The following is a 17,522-nucleotide window of genomic DNA, read 5'->3' on the forward strand; positions in this document are numbered from 1 at the left end:
AAAGCTAGTCTCAGTAATAATGCCATGATTGTTGCTTTAAAGAACCCAGCTGGTTCACTAATGTCCTTCAGGGAAGAAAATTTGCTGTCTTTACCTGACCTGGCCTATATGTGAGTCCAGGCTGCCCTCTGAAATGGCCCAGGAAGCCATTCCATTGTACCAAACCTTTACAGAACAGTCAAAAAGGGATGAAACTGGATGGCATTGACTTGGGCACCAGAAACAACAATGGCACACCCAGTCCTGTTTAACCTGCAAAGTCCTCCTTACTGACATCTCAGGGCTTGTGCTAAAATTGGGAGAGCTGTCTCACAGACTAGTCAACTAGCCTGACATAATCATAGCTTGCAGTCCATGCTCCAGACACCACCATCACCATCCCTGAGAATGTCCTACCCCTCCGACAGGACAGACCCAGCAAAAATGGCACAGTGGTGTACAGTCAGGAGGGGTTTCCCAGCGAGTCCTCAACATTAACTCATGAAGTCTCATGCCATCAGATCAAACATTGGCAAGGAAACCTCCTGCTGATTACCACCTACTGCCCTCCCTCAGCTGACTAACACCACTTGGAAGCACTGAGGATGGCAAGGGCACAGAATTGACTCTGGGTGCGAGACTTAATGTTCATCACCAAGAGTGGCTCAGTAGCTCCACGACTTGGCCAGCTCGGTCAGTCCTGAAGGGCTTACCCGCCAGACTGGGTCTGTGGCAGGTTGTGAGGGAACCAACAAGAGGGGAAAACCTATTAGACCTTGGCCTCACCAATCTAGTTGTCACAGATGTATCTGTCCATGACTGTATTGGCAGGAGTGAGCACCGCACAGTCCTTGTGAAGGCAAGTCCCATCTTCATACTGAGCATACCCTCCATCGTGTTGCGTATCATTGCCACTGTGCTTAATGCGATAGATTCAGAACAGATCTAGCAGCCCAAAACTGGGCATCCAACCCTAAAGTTTGAGTGACCAGATGTCCCAGTTTTTGCCGAATAGTGCTGATTTTTTAGTAAATGTCCCGGTGTACCGAAGGCTTGCGCCAAATTGTTCAAACCTTCCGGTTTTGACTTTTCCCTTACATGAACCAGATCAGAGATTTCCGCCAGCACTTTACCTTTTCTTTCACATGTCAATAGCATCTCTTCACCTCCTCTCCTGAATCTGCACCCTTTTGCTCCTCATGCTCCATTTACTGTTGGCAAGCCCAAAAAAGATTTCTCATGCTGTGCTGCACCCTGGGAATTGGAATGCCACCCACTCGCCGTCCCTTAAGCAGCTGCACTGGGACACTCCCAAAAGTGTAGAAATCATTCTTACTGGCATCCAGAGCCAGAAGGGAACCAGTCTCTGGGTGATGACAGAAGATTGGCCACAGCGCTCACCAACCAGAAGCTGCACTTGTAGAGGTAGTCGGAAAGCAGCACAGCGCCCATCAGTAAACCACCAATCAGCATTGAGGAAGGTGACAGGCAAGTTCAGTTGAGCCATGGGACATTCAACCAAACTTCTCATTGAAAGATCACTTGTTTTCCTGTTTGCAGCTCTGGGTTGGGTACAAACAAAATTTGCCACACTTGAGGTACATAGACTAGTAGTGTAAAATTCACCTTTCGGCTGAAAATGTCTATTGTTAGAAGGATTGAAAAGTTTGCACACGTATATTTGTCAGGGACAGGATTACAGTTGAATGTGAACTTCCCATGCCTTAATGGCCTGGAATCACTTACTGTCATTTGTGGCATGGTCATTTGGCTAAAGTATTGAAGGTAATCAGTAGCCAACAAGGGTTGATGCCTTCACAGAAAAAAATTGGCAAGAAGGGTGTGGATGGGAGGTTGTGGGTGGTGGCAGTGCAGTATATTGGGTTGTAATTGGTGTGCTCAGCCTCTGCAGTTGAAGATGAGGAATATTGTTGCTTATATCACTGTGGGGTCCCCATCCGGCACCGCACTGTCCCACCCAATCAAACAAATGGCACCCTCCGCCCGCCTCGCGACTCAGCTCCGGGAGGAGAGGTATCAAATTCCAGTATTTCACCCTAATCAAATGCTCATGAACCATACTATCCATTCATCCCTACACTGAATCCACATGCTGCACACCAAATACGTAATGGATTAAATGCTGTGATTTTCCAGTCAGAAATCACCATGGCAGAAAAGCCATGTTGCCTACCAGCTGGAGATGTGGTCCGATCTTTTTCACCAGTGTCTACATTAGTAAGTAGTGATCAGGCAGTGTGATGTAGCAAATCATTCTTACAATGAATTTAAATAAACCTCACAAGTAGAACATTTCACAAAGATGTTTGAGTTGGATGCCCTAATAGGGTTGCCAACTTTGGCTGGATATTCCAGGAGATGTCATCATATGACTTTCTACCTTCAACTGTCCCTCCCCCAGATTCCTGCCATTGGTTGCCTAACATGTGCATCATCATGGAGCACAGCCTTTCTAGGCTTTACAATGTGCCCAAGTTTTGAATTTTGAAAATCTGGTCACCTAAATGGCCATTAGCTGCATCAGAACAGTATTCGACCACAATCTGTAAACTCATGGCCTGGCATATCCCTCACTCTACCATTACTATCAAGCCAAGGGATCAAACCTGGCTCAAAGAGGAGTGCAGGAGTACATGCCAGGAGCAGCACCATTAAAAAATTGGAGGTGTCCACCTGGTGAAGCTACAACACAGGACTATTTCTATGCCAAATTGCAGAACCAGCATGTGATAAGCAGAGCTAAGCAATCCCACAACCAATAGATCAGATCATAGCTCCGCAGTCCTGCCACTTCCAGTCATGAAGGGTGATGGACAATTAAACAACTAACAGGAGGAGGAGGCTCTATAAATATCCCCATCCTCAATGATGGAGGAGCCTAGCACATATGTGTAAAAGTGTTGAGTTCAGCCAGAAGTGCCAAGTGGATGATCCATCTTAGCCTCTTCCTGATGACCCTAGCATCATTGATGTCAATATTCAGCCAATTTGATTCACTTCTTGTGATATCAAGAAATGGCTGGAGGCATTGGATACTGAAAAGGCTATGTCCCTAAAACATTCCGACAATAGTGCTGAAGACTTGTGCTCCAGAACTATCTGCACACCTAGCCAAGCTGTTCCAGTACAGCCACAGCACTGGCATCTACCCAGCAATGAAGAAATCCTATCTACAACATGTAGGACAAATCCAATCTGGTCAATTACTGCCCCATCAGTCTACTCTTGATCATCAGAAAAGTGATGGAATGGGTTGACAGCAGTGCTATCAAGCAGCACTTGCTTAGCAATAACCTGCTCACTGATGCTCAGCTTGGGTTCTGCCAGGGCCTCTCAGCTCCTGATCTCATTACAGCCTTGGTTCAAATATAGACAAAAGAGCTGAACCTCTGAGGTGAGAGTGACTGCCTTTGACATCAAGGCAGCATTTGACTGAGTGTGGCATCAAGGAGACCTTGCAAAACCGGAGTCAACGGGAATCAGGGGGAAAACTCTCCACTGCTTGGAGTCATACCTAGCGCAAAGGTGGTTGTGGTTGTTGGAGATCAAGCATCTCAGTCCCAAGATTTTGATGCAGAAGTTTGACAGGGTAGTATCCTAGGCCCAACCATCTTTAGTTGCTTCATCAATGACCTTCCATCATAAAGTGAGATGTGGGGCTGTTCGCTAATGATTGCACAATGTTCAGCACTGTTCACGATCCCTCAGATACTGAAGCAATCCATGCAAATATACAACAAGACATGGACAATATCCAGGCTTGGGCTGACAAAGTGGCAAGTAACATTTGCAGCACACAATTGTCAGGCAATGGCCATCCCCAACAAGAAAGAATCTAAACATCTAACCCCTTGACATTCAATGGCATTACCAACACTGAATCCCCCACTATCAACATCCTGGGGTTTATCATTGACCAAAAACTGAACTGTACCAGTCACATAAATACTGTGGCTACATGAGCAGGTCAGAGGCTAGGTATTTCAAGGTATCTCACCTCCTGACTCCCCAAAGCCTGTCCACCATCTGCAAGGCACAAGTCAGGAGTGTGGTGGAATACTCTCCACTTGCCTGGATGAGCGCAGCTCCCACAACACTCAAGAATCTCGACACCATCCAGGACAAAGCAGCCTACTTGATTGGCACCCCATCCACCAACTTAAACATTCATTCCCTCCACCACCGATGCACAGTATGTACCATACATAGGATGCACTGCAGGAACTCGGCAAAGCTCCTTCAACAGCACCTTCCAAACCTGCAACTTCAACCACCTAGAAGAACAAGGGCAGCAGGTGCATGGGAACACCACCCCCTGCAAGTTTCCTCCATGCCACACACCAGCCTGACTTGAAACTATATCGCCATTCCTTTTCTGTCATGGGATCAAAATCCTGGAACTCCCTTCCCAGCAGCACCGTGGGTTTACCTGCACCAGGTGAACTGCAGCGGTTTAAGTAAACAGCCCACCACCAATTTCTCAAGGGCAGTTAGGGACGGGTAATAAATGCTGGAGCCCCACATCCCATGAAAGAATAAAACGAACACATTTCAAGTAAGCCGTAAATGGTTTACACGACACAGCAAATTCCAACAATAGCCTTCAATAAAACGTGCAGTCCCTACATTGTAAATATCAATTGTCCACATTCGCTTTTCTAAAACATTATTAGATGCATATTTATTTCATTGGATGACATAGTGTAGTTGATCGGAACGGTAATTTAAATTCTAGCTTTGGTGTTTGATCCAGTGCAATCGTACCTAATGAAATGTTCCCTTTTTGTTTATTGTAAGGTTCCCGAGTGAAATGAAGCTCTTCATTGTCAACCCTAATATCGATGGTGATAACCCCACAGCGCAGAACCGCTATTAGTCTGACAATCCCATCTGGACGGATTGTCTGGTACATTGAAGATGCCTACTCCAGGGTATTGACTCAAGACAGGACGGAAGGTATATTTTGAAGGTGATGTTGGGAACTTGTCCCTAGTTTTCTCGTGCGCCGAGTGTCTAATAAGTGAGGAAATGTACCATTTTGATACTTTGATAAATGAAAGTTCATTTAAAAACATTTCGAACAGAAACGCAGAAATATTCAGACAAGTCCATTCACGCATAAATTGATGGTGAACTCCAGTTTTGAAGGGTCTTTCTCTTTTATTGAAGTGGTTCTTTAGATCTGCAGAAAGCTAAAATGGAATCGCTATACAACGTATCACAAAATGTAACATGTTAGCAGTTTGCTTTTCTGGTAGGATTACAGTAAAACAATTTCCTCTTATGGAAAGTACACACGTTAAAACAATATACAGAAAACGGCAATATTTGTACACATACAACTTCAAATATATATTTCCAGCGCTTTTTGTTTTTATTTCAAATATATCGTCTTCATTTGTAACCAGAGGCAACACCTGAGTTTATACCGCTGGAAGAAAAAGGACACTGAATATTATTCAATGTCTAGGGCCTTTAAACTAACAATTCCGTGATCATTAACAAAACCAGACGAAATAAAAATAATTGACTACTTTGGTACACAAGATTGCTTGAAACAACACAAACACAAAATTATATGAATATTTTGTCTTCTTGAAGTTGACTCTTATTTCTGAACAATCCCAGCCAGCTTTCACTCGCTGGAATGTAAACATTGCATTCCAATATATTATTATACTCCGACTATTATTGCAAAATATAAAACAAAAGTATGACAAATGTTAGCTCTATGCCCTTGTTGCTACTGAATGCTGTAAATATGGCATTTCTTGGTAATTCTTACAGGAGGTTTCAGCCTACGCAATTAATTTAAAATATTTTCTCATAAGTTCCAATTAAAATGATCTACATTGTGATGTTATTAAATGTTCTGGCAAGTTTTACTTTAGGAATTTTTCACGGAGTCTCTAGCAGCCGTACCTTGGCTCCTTAAGGAAGAGGAGGGTTGTGAAGAGGAGACACTGACAGACAGCAGCTCTCTTCCAATGGAATTATTCGGGGCACAGACATCCTCCTTGAGGTCGCCAGAGGAGACCACAGAGTCCTGTTCAGGAGCGCCATTCCTGGCTCTCTTCTTATCCTCTTCCTTTTTCCACTTCATCCTCCTGTTTTGGAACCAGATCTTTATGTGTCGCTCGGTTAGGTTTAACATGACAGCCAGCTCCACTCTGCGGGGCCTGGAGATGTATTTATTGAAAAGGAATTCCTTCTCCAACTCAAGCAACTGGGCTCGAGTGTAGGCAGTGCGCGTGCGCTTATTTTCTTCCTGTTCCACCATGAAGGAACTCCCTAAAAACAGAGAAAACATCAAAATCCACTTCCATTTCAGGTTTCATTCGATGCAATTTTAAGCTGATTGCTGCAGAAAGTATGAATAATATAGTCAATTAACATTATTCAGCCAAAGGAATTAAAACTATGACAGAATTACCTGGGAAAAACTCAGCAGGTCTGGCAGCATCGGCGGAGAAGAATAAAGTTGACGTTTCGAGTCCTCATGACCCTTGAAACGTCAACTTTATTCTTCTCCGCCGATGCTGCCAGACCTGCTGAGTTTTTCCAGGTAATTCTGTTTTTGTTTTGGATTTCCAGCATCCGCAGTTTTTTTGTCTTTAAAGCTATGACATCCTGGCTACGCTACACATGCAATTAAGCAAATTCATAGTTTAAATGAGGATAGCAACTAGCAACAGGCATTTTCCCACCTATTATTCCAACCTACTCCAACCACGTTTCTATCTGTTGAAATGCTGATAACATCCTGGTGTTAAAAAGCATTCAAAAGCACAGAAGACCTTCATTCCCGTTTGTGTAAGTCGAGAGCCACCCCCAGAAGTTAATTTTTCTAAGCGATGTAGAACAGTGACTGTTTGCCCTTCACGGAGCTTTGCGGGGCGGGGGTGTTAATAAAGCAGAAGTGAGCTGCATGAGACTCAAGGTAGGGATTCAGCCTAAGTTTTAAGTTACAGGGCAAGAATCATTGAAGCCCTCAACAGAATTTTCCTTTAGCAACCCTGCGTTATCACAATCAGAAACAAAAACCCACTTTCGTGTTTTATTGCACCCAGACCGAAAACCAAGGACATGCACACACCCGCTCTCCGGCGTCTAAAAAGTTGGATATTCCGGAAAAGAGGACATTTCTGGGAAAGAGGCATGAAACTTTCCACACCCAAACCACTTCATGGTAGAATCAGATCAGGTTTTGGTCGTTAAGTGGTTCACGGATTCAGACCAATTTATCTCCAGTGACCACCGTACTTTCTTATTTAAATTTAATTTAAATGGCGAAGTGATACGAATTGCCTTATGGAATACCCCACAGATGCCGAATGCGGCAATTCCTGGATTTCCTTAAACATTTAAGCGTAAGTGTACAATAATAGTAGTATACTTTTATCACACTTCAAAACGGAAGCGCTTTAGAGTAACTTCAAATATCTTTAGCTTGGAATTAAATGAATAGAAATACGGATTTCATGATAATTCATTGAAACATATGAAGGAAGATATTTAAATTTATTATAATAAATAGACGCACAGTCTAACAGGGCACGCGTTAAGTTGCGATTTCTGCTGTGATTCTTAACTTAATTTCCTGCCGCTAGTTTGAAAAAGGTGCATGCAGTGTATCGATAACCACAATATGGTTTTCTAAATAGTTAAAGATAAATCGCGGAAATAATCAATTATTACTAAACAGCAAATAGCTTTAAATTGTACTTTTGTACTACATTGCTATTTAAACGAATTAGCTTTCTCATAAATTTGGGGATTGTGTAATTCAGGTTGAATGAAAAATGTATTACGTTAAATTCGTAATCCCATGTCAAGCTGTCAAATAATCGCATTTCGGTACAAGTAGCGCATTGTAAATTGCCCTTGGCAGCAGATGTCCACATCTTTCCCGTTCTGGATTGTAGAGGACAATTATTTTCACTGAGATCCGTTCCAAATTATTGGGTTAAGAAAGCTTTCAATATCAAAGTTAATTCCGTAATTGAAAAAAAAACTAGTTTGCTACAAAATATATCTAAAATGTCCAGAATATTCAGGTGACATGAATTCACACTGTTGTCCGAGTAGAAAAGTTTTCTGTAGAACTGCTAGGAGAACGCATCCAAAGCGTGTATATTTTATTGTCGTAAAAGAAGTGAGATTCAATAAATTCTGTCGGTTCTTCAAATTAAGCAAAATATTTCACTTGTACAATTAGAAAGCCGTGTAAGGTCCTATCGTGTGTCGAGTGCCAGCACACGGCCTTTTCTATGAAAGCCTTACCAGCAGCTCCCCACCAGCGTGGAGAAGTAGAAATGACCAATATCTGCCTATCATAAAGTAAAACCACTCCAATAGGGAAACGTATTTAACGGAAGCATTAGAATTTCGCTCCGCAAAACTGTGGGTTGGAGCTTAGCTTTAGTTGATTTAGTTAGAACTTGCTTTACACTGTCTCTGAATGACTGTTTTCCATGGTGGGGGATGTGTGCTGCCAAGCGAAAGATGCATGTCAGACGCCAGAAACTTACATTTGCTGCTGGAAATATCTTGACAGTCTGATTCAAGATGGTGACTATGTTTAAAGATAAAGGAGGTAAAGGTTCATTCAAACCGTAAATCGTGCGGCGGCCCTAATGTGAAGTCTGGCCTGTTCGCTTTTTCACCTTAACTGGGCCAACTCATCGATGAAGTGTTGGCGACCTGATCAATTGCTTCACGGTTTCATGAAGTCATTCATTCTTAATGTTGGAACAACGAAGACCCGAAGCTGCCCACAAACACGCTTCTTTGCTGCAGCCTACAACACCACAGCGTCGGATTGCAGCACCAATGTAATTGGCCGCGGATAGGTAGCACTTATTATCTGTCGCTTTTTGTCATGAACTAAAAGATTTAGGCTTTATCTGATCGAGATATGTAAAATGTTAAAAGGATGTGATCGAGAAGATTAGTTGCTGTGGTGGAGGAATCAGAAAGAAACAATCTTAAAATTAGAGTTTGGCCAGTTAGGAGTGAAGTCAGGAAGCAGATTTACACAGGAAGAATTGTAGTGACCTGGATTTTTATTTCCCAAAAGTCTGTATACTCTGGGACATTAGGAGCGTTTAAGACTTAGATGTCAGATTTTTGTTATCAAAATATCAAAGGACATGGAGCAAAGGCGCAAATGGAGTTAAGGTCCAGATCAGCCAGGATCGAACTGAATGTGGAGCAACTCCAGCGACTGAATGGCCTACTCCTGTTCCTAGCTTTCCTAACATGTTAGGAAGAGTGTTATGAAATACTCAGATTATTTATTTATGTTATGAAGTAGTTATTTGTTGCTGCTCTTGTTACCTGTTGCGGAAGGCGTAATTCGAAGAATCGCCGTGTAAATGCCACATGTATGATTTGACTCATTTTTACATGTTCTAAAATGTACAGAGCTCTGCATTCTGATCAAATAATCTAAATACTCAGAGTCTACAGCACTACAATTAGGAATTTGGCGGTACAAGTCTACTGATCACCTTTCGTTGTTGAAAATTGATTTTTGTAATTGACTAGAACTTGGATTCTACACGTAGAAGTATAATTCAGGCATGTTGGCCCTGCTTGTAACATTCCCTATGATTTGTTGGAAACTGCAATTGTAATTAGAATTTCATTTTACTAACGCGAAAAATCGTAAACTGCATCTAGGGTACAGGAATATAACCCATACCCAACCGAACAGAAGAAAGAGAAACAACAGTTTGATTCCAAGCTGGAAAGCAGCGAAAATCAATCTTTGATGTATACATATAATTCTTAAAAGGCAAACTGCTTCCCGGAGCAATGATGATTGCCCTCCATTTGCTAGCTACTGATAACATTTGCGCCAAAAAGGCAGCAGTAAAATGAAAAGAAAATCTTTTAAAAGTGATACATCATTTCTGAAATGCGCAATTTATACCAGAGAGGTGACAGAATTATTGCATTTGTTTTAACAAGATTGCCTGCGTTGAGCACACAAGCGCTTCAAACGAGGAGAAATAAATAACTCAATTTATCTGTTTGGTGAAATGCTAAGCATTTGTTGAGACTCCTAATCCAGTCCCACATGTATTTGGTTATGTAATGGGCTGCGATTTCACTTTTATGACTTGATGCAAACAAATCTAGACTAATTATACACATATAGATCCCTTTATGGCCAGCAATCACATCATCACCCGGATGCGCTGCGATCTGCGTCTGAATTCAATTTATAGTTTTCCCTAATTAGATTTTAATTTGTTCCCAATATTAGACAAGTTTTGAGTTTTCAAAATGGACGTTTTATTTAAAAATAATTTAATATGGCTCATGTGCACTTTGCCAAAGATAGTTAAGGAGCTGGTTGGATTTTCTGCTTCAGAGATGTTTCACCGAGATAGACTCCAATTCCTCAGTAAGTAACAACAGACAGAAGTCTAGGAAGTGAGTAGTTGATTAGAACATTTCCCTGGGAGAAATTCCCGTTTTCTTTCTAAACTGAGATTCCTGGTTGCAGTATTCAGTTCGACTTAAATATTAGCGCGCGTTTTGTACAGTGCCAAGCAGTTGCTTGCTAGCTTTTGACGTTTCCAGCCTTTCTTGCCCCATTTTCCAAATTATGTCCCACAAAGTGAACCATTTACACTCACTGCTACTGGGTTCTGCCTGAGAATGCATTAGAAATCTTTCTTAATAGAGTTATTTCCCTCAACCAGATTTGGCTATATCAACGTTGATTTGTTGATGTCCTTTTGATTTTTAAAAAAATAAAGCGATTAATGAAAATGATAAAGCGAAGTGTGAATGGTTACTGTTGCCGTTTGAGCAGCAGTTCGATCTTCAGGATTAGTCTTGTTTAAGCGGAACATGAACAAGTTCGTTTACACTACCGTGATTATAAACACACGCTTTTGATTTTAAGGAGGCATGTGCAAATTTGTTGTTTAATGTGTAGTATAAGTATGGTCTAATGACCATCATCATTTTACTGACAACTTGAAGTGTTAATTGATCTTGCTATTATAGTAATCAATGTCATTGCTTCTGCCAACACCGATAATTGGAACATCAATAAGCTCTTAACATACCAATAACATCGATAGCATTAACCAGGGTGAAATACCCATAGTAATAAATGATGTTTAGCCCTTGTTATCTAACGCTCTCCATCCATCCCCTAATGTGTAGTTTAATTATTTTCTTGGGTTATCGTCATCTTTAAAAAAAATCCCACAATGATTAGAAAAATAATTGCCTTTCAGAAGCCCTGGACACTTACCCGGCCATTGCCCTTTCCAGACGTGGGCATGCGACTTGGTCGATTTCATCCACGGGAAGGGCAGATGAGTTCTACTGTGTTCGTCCAGGGCACCCATTTCGGAGCCGGTCCCGAAGCAAGCCCCTTGGTGGGTGTGCGGGTCAGGGTGCTGTTGCTGGGGATGGTGAAGATGCGAGACTGTAGGATCCTCTGATATCGCAGGTACTTCGAAAGGAGAAATATCAGCGGGACTCCCTTGTTCAAGTCCTGCCAAAGAAGGATTGGAATATGTAGTCTGTGGCTGTCTCCCTACATAGAGACATGCTGGTGGGCTTTGATTATATTCCTGGGCTTGTGATCTCTGATAAGCGCATGATTCTTTATACATTTGAGCCGGGGCATAATAATGTTCCTCGCTATTCATGGCTACTAGTGCATAAACAATTGGAACATGAGGATACCACTGTAATTTTACAGTTTAATAGCTCTGCCTAGCTTGATTCACTAATCAAAATAGCACCTGACACTGTTATGTTCAGTGGAGAACTCCGAACATGTCATGTGACTTGGTTCCTACAACCTATTGGACTGTCATTTCATGATAAGAACACTTGGTCAACTTCACCTGCCTGCCGAGTCCATTTACTTTCCATGTAGTTTAGTAACAATGGAAACTTGTGTGAATGCCAGGCGATGTGCCCTACTCTCATCCTAGAAATACTTGCTTTATTCAAGAACGATTTCTGTGCTTTCTCAATCGAAACACAGATGGCAGGTAGACTGGCTACGAATTAATTTTTTACCTCATTCCAGCGTAATCAGCAAAGTTACACAAATATGTTCAATTTTAAACATTTAACTTGGAAAATGTATGAGCAGATGTGAGCAGTATCAGTGAGAGATTAGACAGGGCAGTGTTATCGCCTTCTCGGCGACTTGGGCCTGGGAACCACAGATAGCAAAAAGAAAGGTGCTTTATTTCTAACAAACGAAGATTAGCTACTGTGCTCTTGACTGATCCTGGTTGACGAGCTAGGATTAACACATCTGCGATGAAGTCCTTTAGCAACAGGTCCACATGTGACTTTGTATATATTCATCCCTATCGGTTGCGTTTGAAATAATGTGCTATATACATACGGCTCTGGCACTAGTGTATAGACTTATAACGTTCATTGCTTCTTGTTAATTTAACTTCTTTTGTATTGTAACACGTTTGTAGAATCCCTTGTTGATTACACCTGATGGCTCCTTTTCTCTTTATTTTAGCTCCTCTGGTTTCCTGCTTTACACACCTCCACGTTAGTATTTTTGTTCAACTATTGATCTGTCTCATGTTGCAGTATTTTAACTTTTCTCCTGCTTTACCCGTCGCTTGCTCCAACGTCTGTTTTAAACTTCGACCCGATTAAATATTGACTTTTGATTAGGGGACTCTGTTAAGACGTTCTGGCAAGAATATTATCTTATAACAGTTAAAGGAATTGGCATCGTTATAAAAAAATACATTTTGAATAGTTTTCTTTTACATTCGTTTGCTCTGGCGATGACCTTATTTTTAAAAATTCAATTGCAAACCGCCCTGCTATCCGTTAGCGGCAGATCGATTATTTCGAGTATTTTTTTCTCTGTAATTCACAGCGCCTGTTGACCTTTCCGGGTGATATGGCAGAACTTGCTGTTGGTTGACTTGGTGACAAGGCTATGAGGAGGCGGGGAGGTACTGCAAAGGACAAAGATCACTCCAGTACCTGTGTTCACTCACGCTTTCTCACACAGAGACTATTTACTTTGCTCTCCTGCTGTAATTGCACATTTCTGCAGATTTTTACCCATTTAAACGCCTCATTTAACTCCATTTTCTGTTCTTCGTTAACTGATAAAAGGATTTCTTAAAAAAAATTTCTTTAAATAATGAACAACATGTTGTTCTTTTTTTTTGTTTGTTCATTTTTAAGCCTGATTTTTTAAAACTAATTTAGGCTGGACGAAATGTTTAATTATACTTTTGGCATGAATTTTACGCCATTCTGCATGGGTAAGATCTCATCAGATTAAACACTCCTGGGCAATTTTTGAGACACTCTCTCTCTCTCTCTCTGTAAGAGCTTTACCCATGAGTGTTCCTAAATATTTACGGCGAATCTGTTCACCCTGCCTCGCACGCTGCCGGAACATTTCGAAACTGTAACAGGAAAAGTACGTTTTAACGATTTTAAGCTACACGGGTTGAATTATAATATTTCTCACAATTATACAATGTGATATGGTCATAAAAGTGGAGTCCATTAATGGTCACATGTGTTTCCGCCACCTGAATCCATTCGTCTTTGCCGTAAAACGGGACACTAAGCATTTGATTCAGTATTGAGCCATTAACCAATTGCTGTGCCGAACCATTAAACACCAGCTCTTATGGATAAATAAACAGAAAAGGTTGTAAACCAATTACTGAGGATAGTGAAAAAGTATTTTATTAGCAGGAATTACAGATAGGCACTCACTTCAGGGAAAATTCTACACAATTCTTCTCTCAGTCGGAAGAAAAGGAATAAAACGTTTTCCGATATTGCAAATCAATTGAAAAAAAAACGAATTGAAACAATTTTTGAACGCGGGATCAGTTCGCAAAGGGTCGGTCGCCTGTCATTTGTAAAATAAAGCCATTGCAATTTGATAGATTTCTATGTAACTATTGTACCAAGAACAGCCCGCCTGTAAAGCAAATATTCGGCTAACAAGATACAACTCAAATACAGTTAATACACATTTTCCGATATATTTTACAATGTTTCAGAGAGGGCTACACTTATAACCAAAAACGTCAGGGAGAAATTTCAAATACATTTTAATGTTAGCTTTGTGATGTGAAAGAGAATACTTAACCATCTACACAGCAAATAGTCAGGCCCTACTACCTGCGCGCTGTTAACATCCACTCGTACTGTGGCATCAGACCAAATTATTGTTTTAAAGGAATTACTGATATGGTGAGGTGCTGTAAAGTGTAAAGGCATTAGCGCATTATAATGCTGCGGCTGTGCTGACCTACCGAGCTGAAATGGGAACCTCAGACTGGTGTTACATTGATAGCTTTTGCATGAATAGCTGCCCTCCTAGAAACTGGCTCAAACTGGGCTGTGAAGCCGTCAAAATGGGTGATTGAAATTTACATTTAAAGAAGTCCAGTTGTTATGAACAAATGGAACAAGTATAATGTGAGCAATGTCATGTTTCTCCCAGACAGTTTGCCTTTTACTTCAGTGAGGCTGCTCTGGCGGGGTTTTACTCGTTTTCTATCGCCGTCGCGCGCATGGTCGATTATTTATTTTACAACCTAGTACCACAGCAAAAAAATGAAACACAACGTGCTTCGGTTGTGTGGATTGGATTTATAAACGATCACGCTGGACCTGGATTCTGATTGTATGCTATACGGATATTGATTGCCACCAAGGACCAATAAGTCAATCTATCAATCGGACTTATCGCATGTGAACTAGGACTGAGGCCATTATTTTGGTTTAAAGGTTAAGGCCGTAGTCAATGCAACGACAGTCCGCCAGTTATGGCCTGCAAGCTACAGTTCGCTTTATATATCACTTTGTTGGGCTTGCGTTGTACTTTAAGATGGTTAGTTCACCCCCTTTGCTCACACCGTTGTACAATGTTAGTGGAAGCCAGGAACAATGACAGTCATTGCAAACATCCCTCTTAACATCTTGTCCTAACAGAAGTTCAACATCGATACGCTCATGATACCTATCGACTGACTTCTGAATGTTACTTGCAATGGTTAAACAGAACTGTTGCACACTGGGGACATAGTAGAGTTCAGTGCCGAAGGACTGTACACCTTCGTTTCACTGATTAGCTTTCAGTGTTTGTGATTTAATTTTATTCAGTACTTCCACTAACTGCAATCCACAAGAACCGCAGGAATTGAATGAAGTGCCCTGTTCACGTTTAATCTTTTCCGTGACGTTTTCTGTGAAGATTTTCCACGTGGAATTTGGCAATATTAACTCTGAAACATGTAGAAAACAGCACTGCAGAATGTAAGGAAACTGAACAGAAGTGACAGGTGGTTGTAGTGCACTGAAGGCCGCCCCAAAACGTTGCACAATATATCATAAGATGTGTTTAAAGTGTATTTCAGTCAGGCTTATGCTAGCAGAATGCATTTTAATACTTTAGGAAGAATGTCACAGCTTTAGATAGGAGATTTACTAGAATGGTGCCAGAAATGAAACACTTCAGCTAAAGAAACTGGAATTGTTCAGATTCCTGGCAGAAGGGTGGCTATTCAAAGGATTCAGGTATAAGGCGATTGACAAAAGAGTCAGAGACAACAAGAGGAAAATAAGTGCATTGAGGTGTTATGATCTGGAATGCACTGCTTGAAAGAACGAGGGATCAGTGTCAATAATAACTTTCAAAAGGGAATTGAGTAAATATGGGAAGGAGAAACCTTTACAAAGCTACGAGAATGGGAGTAACTGGATAGCTCGTTCAAAGTAACAGCACAGACATGAAGGAGTGAATGGCATCCCACTCTGCTGTTTCATTTTATAATTCCATGATTCTATAAGTTTAACTGATAATACTTTCTTCAATACACAACTGTTGCTGGAAAAACTGTGAAAGAAACAGCCTGGTTATTAATAATGGGACAGTCACCTAGGCATGAGATGGACACATTGTGGGGAAAGCTTTCCTTGCTCCCCAACATTTCAGATAAAGATACACACAATCAGTTTCCTTTCAAAAAAAATGATACAGGCATTTTGACATAAAAATAAATATCACTTCCGCACATATCAAGAAAATTGCACAACAGTTTCTACAAATATTCATCAGTGATATCATTCGTAACCTGCATTACAGAGAGAATTACAGAATCTTTTGGAGAGGGAAACATTTATTAGATCTTGAGTCTCACAGGGATCTTTTCTTGAGCCCCTCCTCTTCCTCATCCACAGGAGACATCATCACAGACACTGTTAGCTTGCACGTGTATGCTGCTGAAACCTAGCTCTACTTCACCACCTACCTCTCCCGATTGCTCCTCTGCTGTCAGACTGCTTGTCCAATACCTAATGTTGGATTCATTGCAATTTTCTCTACCATGCATGCTGTGAATTCTACATCCTTGCCAATGATTCTATTCCCTTCCCTGGCTACTGCCTCTGGCCAAATGAGACTACTTGAAACCTCAGCATTCCATTCAACCTCAAGCTAAGTATCACAACCAATATCCTTTCTATATGAAAGGCTGCTAACTTCCACCTCTGCAACTTTGGCAGCTTCCACTTATCTCAGCAGAAGTCCTCATCCATGCCCTTATTACCACCAGACTAGACTATTAAGTTGCTCCCCCTAGCTAGCCTATCACTCTCCACCCTCCATAAACTTCAGTTCGCCCAAAAGTCAGTTGCTTCTCACCCTAATCCCACTCACCTCACACTCCTATTCTTGCTGTATTGCCTCCCAGATGCCACTTCATTCCAATTTAAAATTCTCATCTTCATTTTAAACCTCTCAATGGTTTTGCCCAGGCAATCTCTGTAGCCACTTTCAACACCGCACAGCTCTTACCCAGATTTACATTCCTCTGACTCTGGCCTTTTGTGCATCCCTTTTCTTTACCCCGCTACTGGTGGCTGCACTTTCAGCCATGTAGGTTAACCTCACTGGAATAACATGTTTAAACACCTCTTCATCTCCTCTTCTTTACGATCCTCCTCTTTGACCAAGCTTTTGATCAGTCCTCCAAATATGTCCTTCTTTGGTCCAACACCTATTTGTTTCTGATTAGGCCTCTGCGAAGCTCTTTGGACATTTTCTACATTGAGTGCTATATAAATGAAATTTGTTGTTGTATCTCCTCTTGCCCTCATCATCACTTTGTATTCCAAACCAATTCAAAATGAAGACAAAGGCAAATGCTTGTCCATGGGAATCAGCAGAGGTAACCAGGTTAATGACACATGTCTGAATGCTGTAATCAAGGACAAGGCCACAATGAGCTGCATTATAATTAATGTGATCACGTCAATAAACACAGCAGTTCTGAAAGGCTGTGCACAGATTACATTCTGAAAATTCTGGGTGAAAGGTTGTGCAATCTAAATGTACATGTTTTACCTGCAGAACACAAATTACCAGGATGGCATCAAATCTCATTTCACATCAGGCTGCAAAATGAAAGTAGGAATGAAAGTACAAATCCTTCAGAAAGTGTTGCAGAATTTTCCCAGTCTTA

At 41.3% G+C, this 17,522-nt stretch overlaps 1 protein-coding gene across 1 annotated transcript; it reads right to left on the reverse strand.

Moving 5' to 3' along the window:
* Nucleotides 1-5,887: 5,887 nt before the first annotated feature.
* On the reverse strand, nucleotides 5,888-11,681 carry pdx1 (pancreatic and duodenal homeobox 1). Its single transcript, XM_078544856.1, has 2 exons — nucleotides 11,279-11,681; nucleotides 5,888-6,291 (listed from the first exon to the last, which is right to left on the reverse strand). Exons 1-2 carry the CDS (start codon nucleotides 11,679-11,681, stop codon nucleotides 5,888-5,890), a joined length of 807 nt encoding a protein of 268 aa, XP_078400982.1.
* Nucleotides 11,682-17,522: the final 5,841 nt, after the last annotated feature.

The sequence above is a fragment of the Cetorhinus maximus genome, chromosome 7 (genome assembly GCF_964194155.1).
Source record: "Cetorhinus maximus chromosome 7, sCetMax3.hap1.1, whole genome shotgun sequence".
Classification (NCBI taxonomy): domain Eukaryota; kingdom Metazoa; phylum Chordata; class Chondrichthyes; order Lamniformes; family Cetorhinidae; genus Cetorhinus; species Cetorhinus maximus.

Coding starts and splice junctions, on each gene's coding strand:
- pdx1 (XM_078544856.1), bottom strand. CDS start 11,681: ATGAATAGCGAGGAACATTATTATGCCCCGGCTCAAATGTATAAAGAA. Junction 6,292..11,278: donor CTGGAAAGGGCAATGGCCGG/GTAAGTGTCCAG, acceptor CTCTGTTTTTAG/GGAGTTCCTTCATGGTGGAA.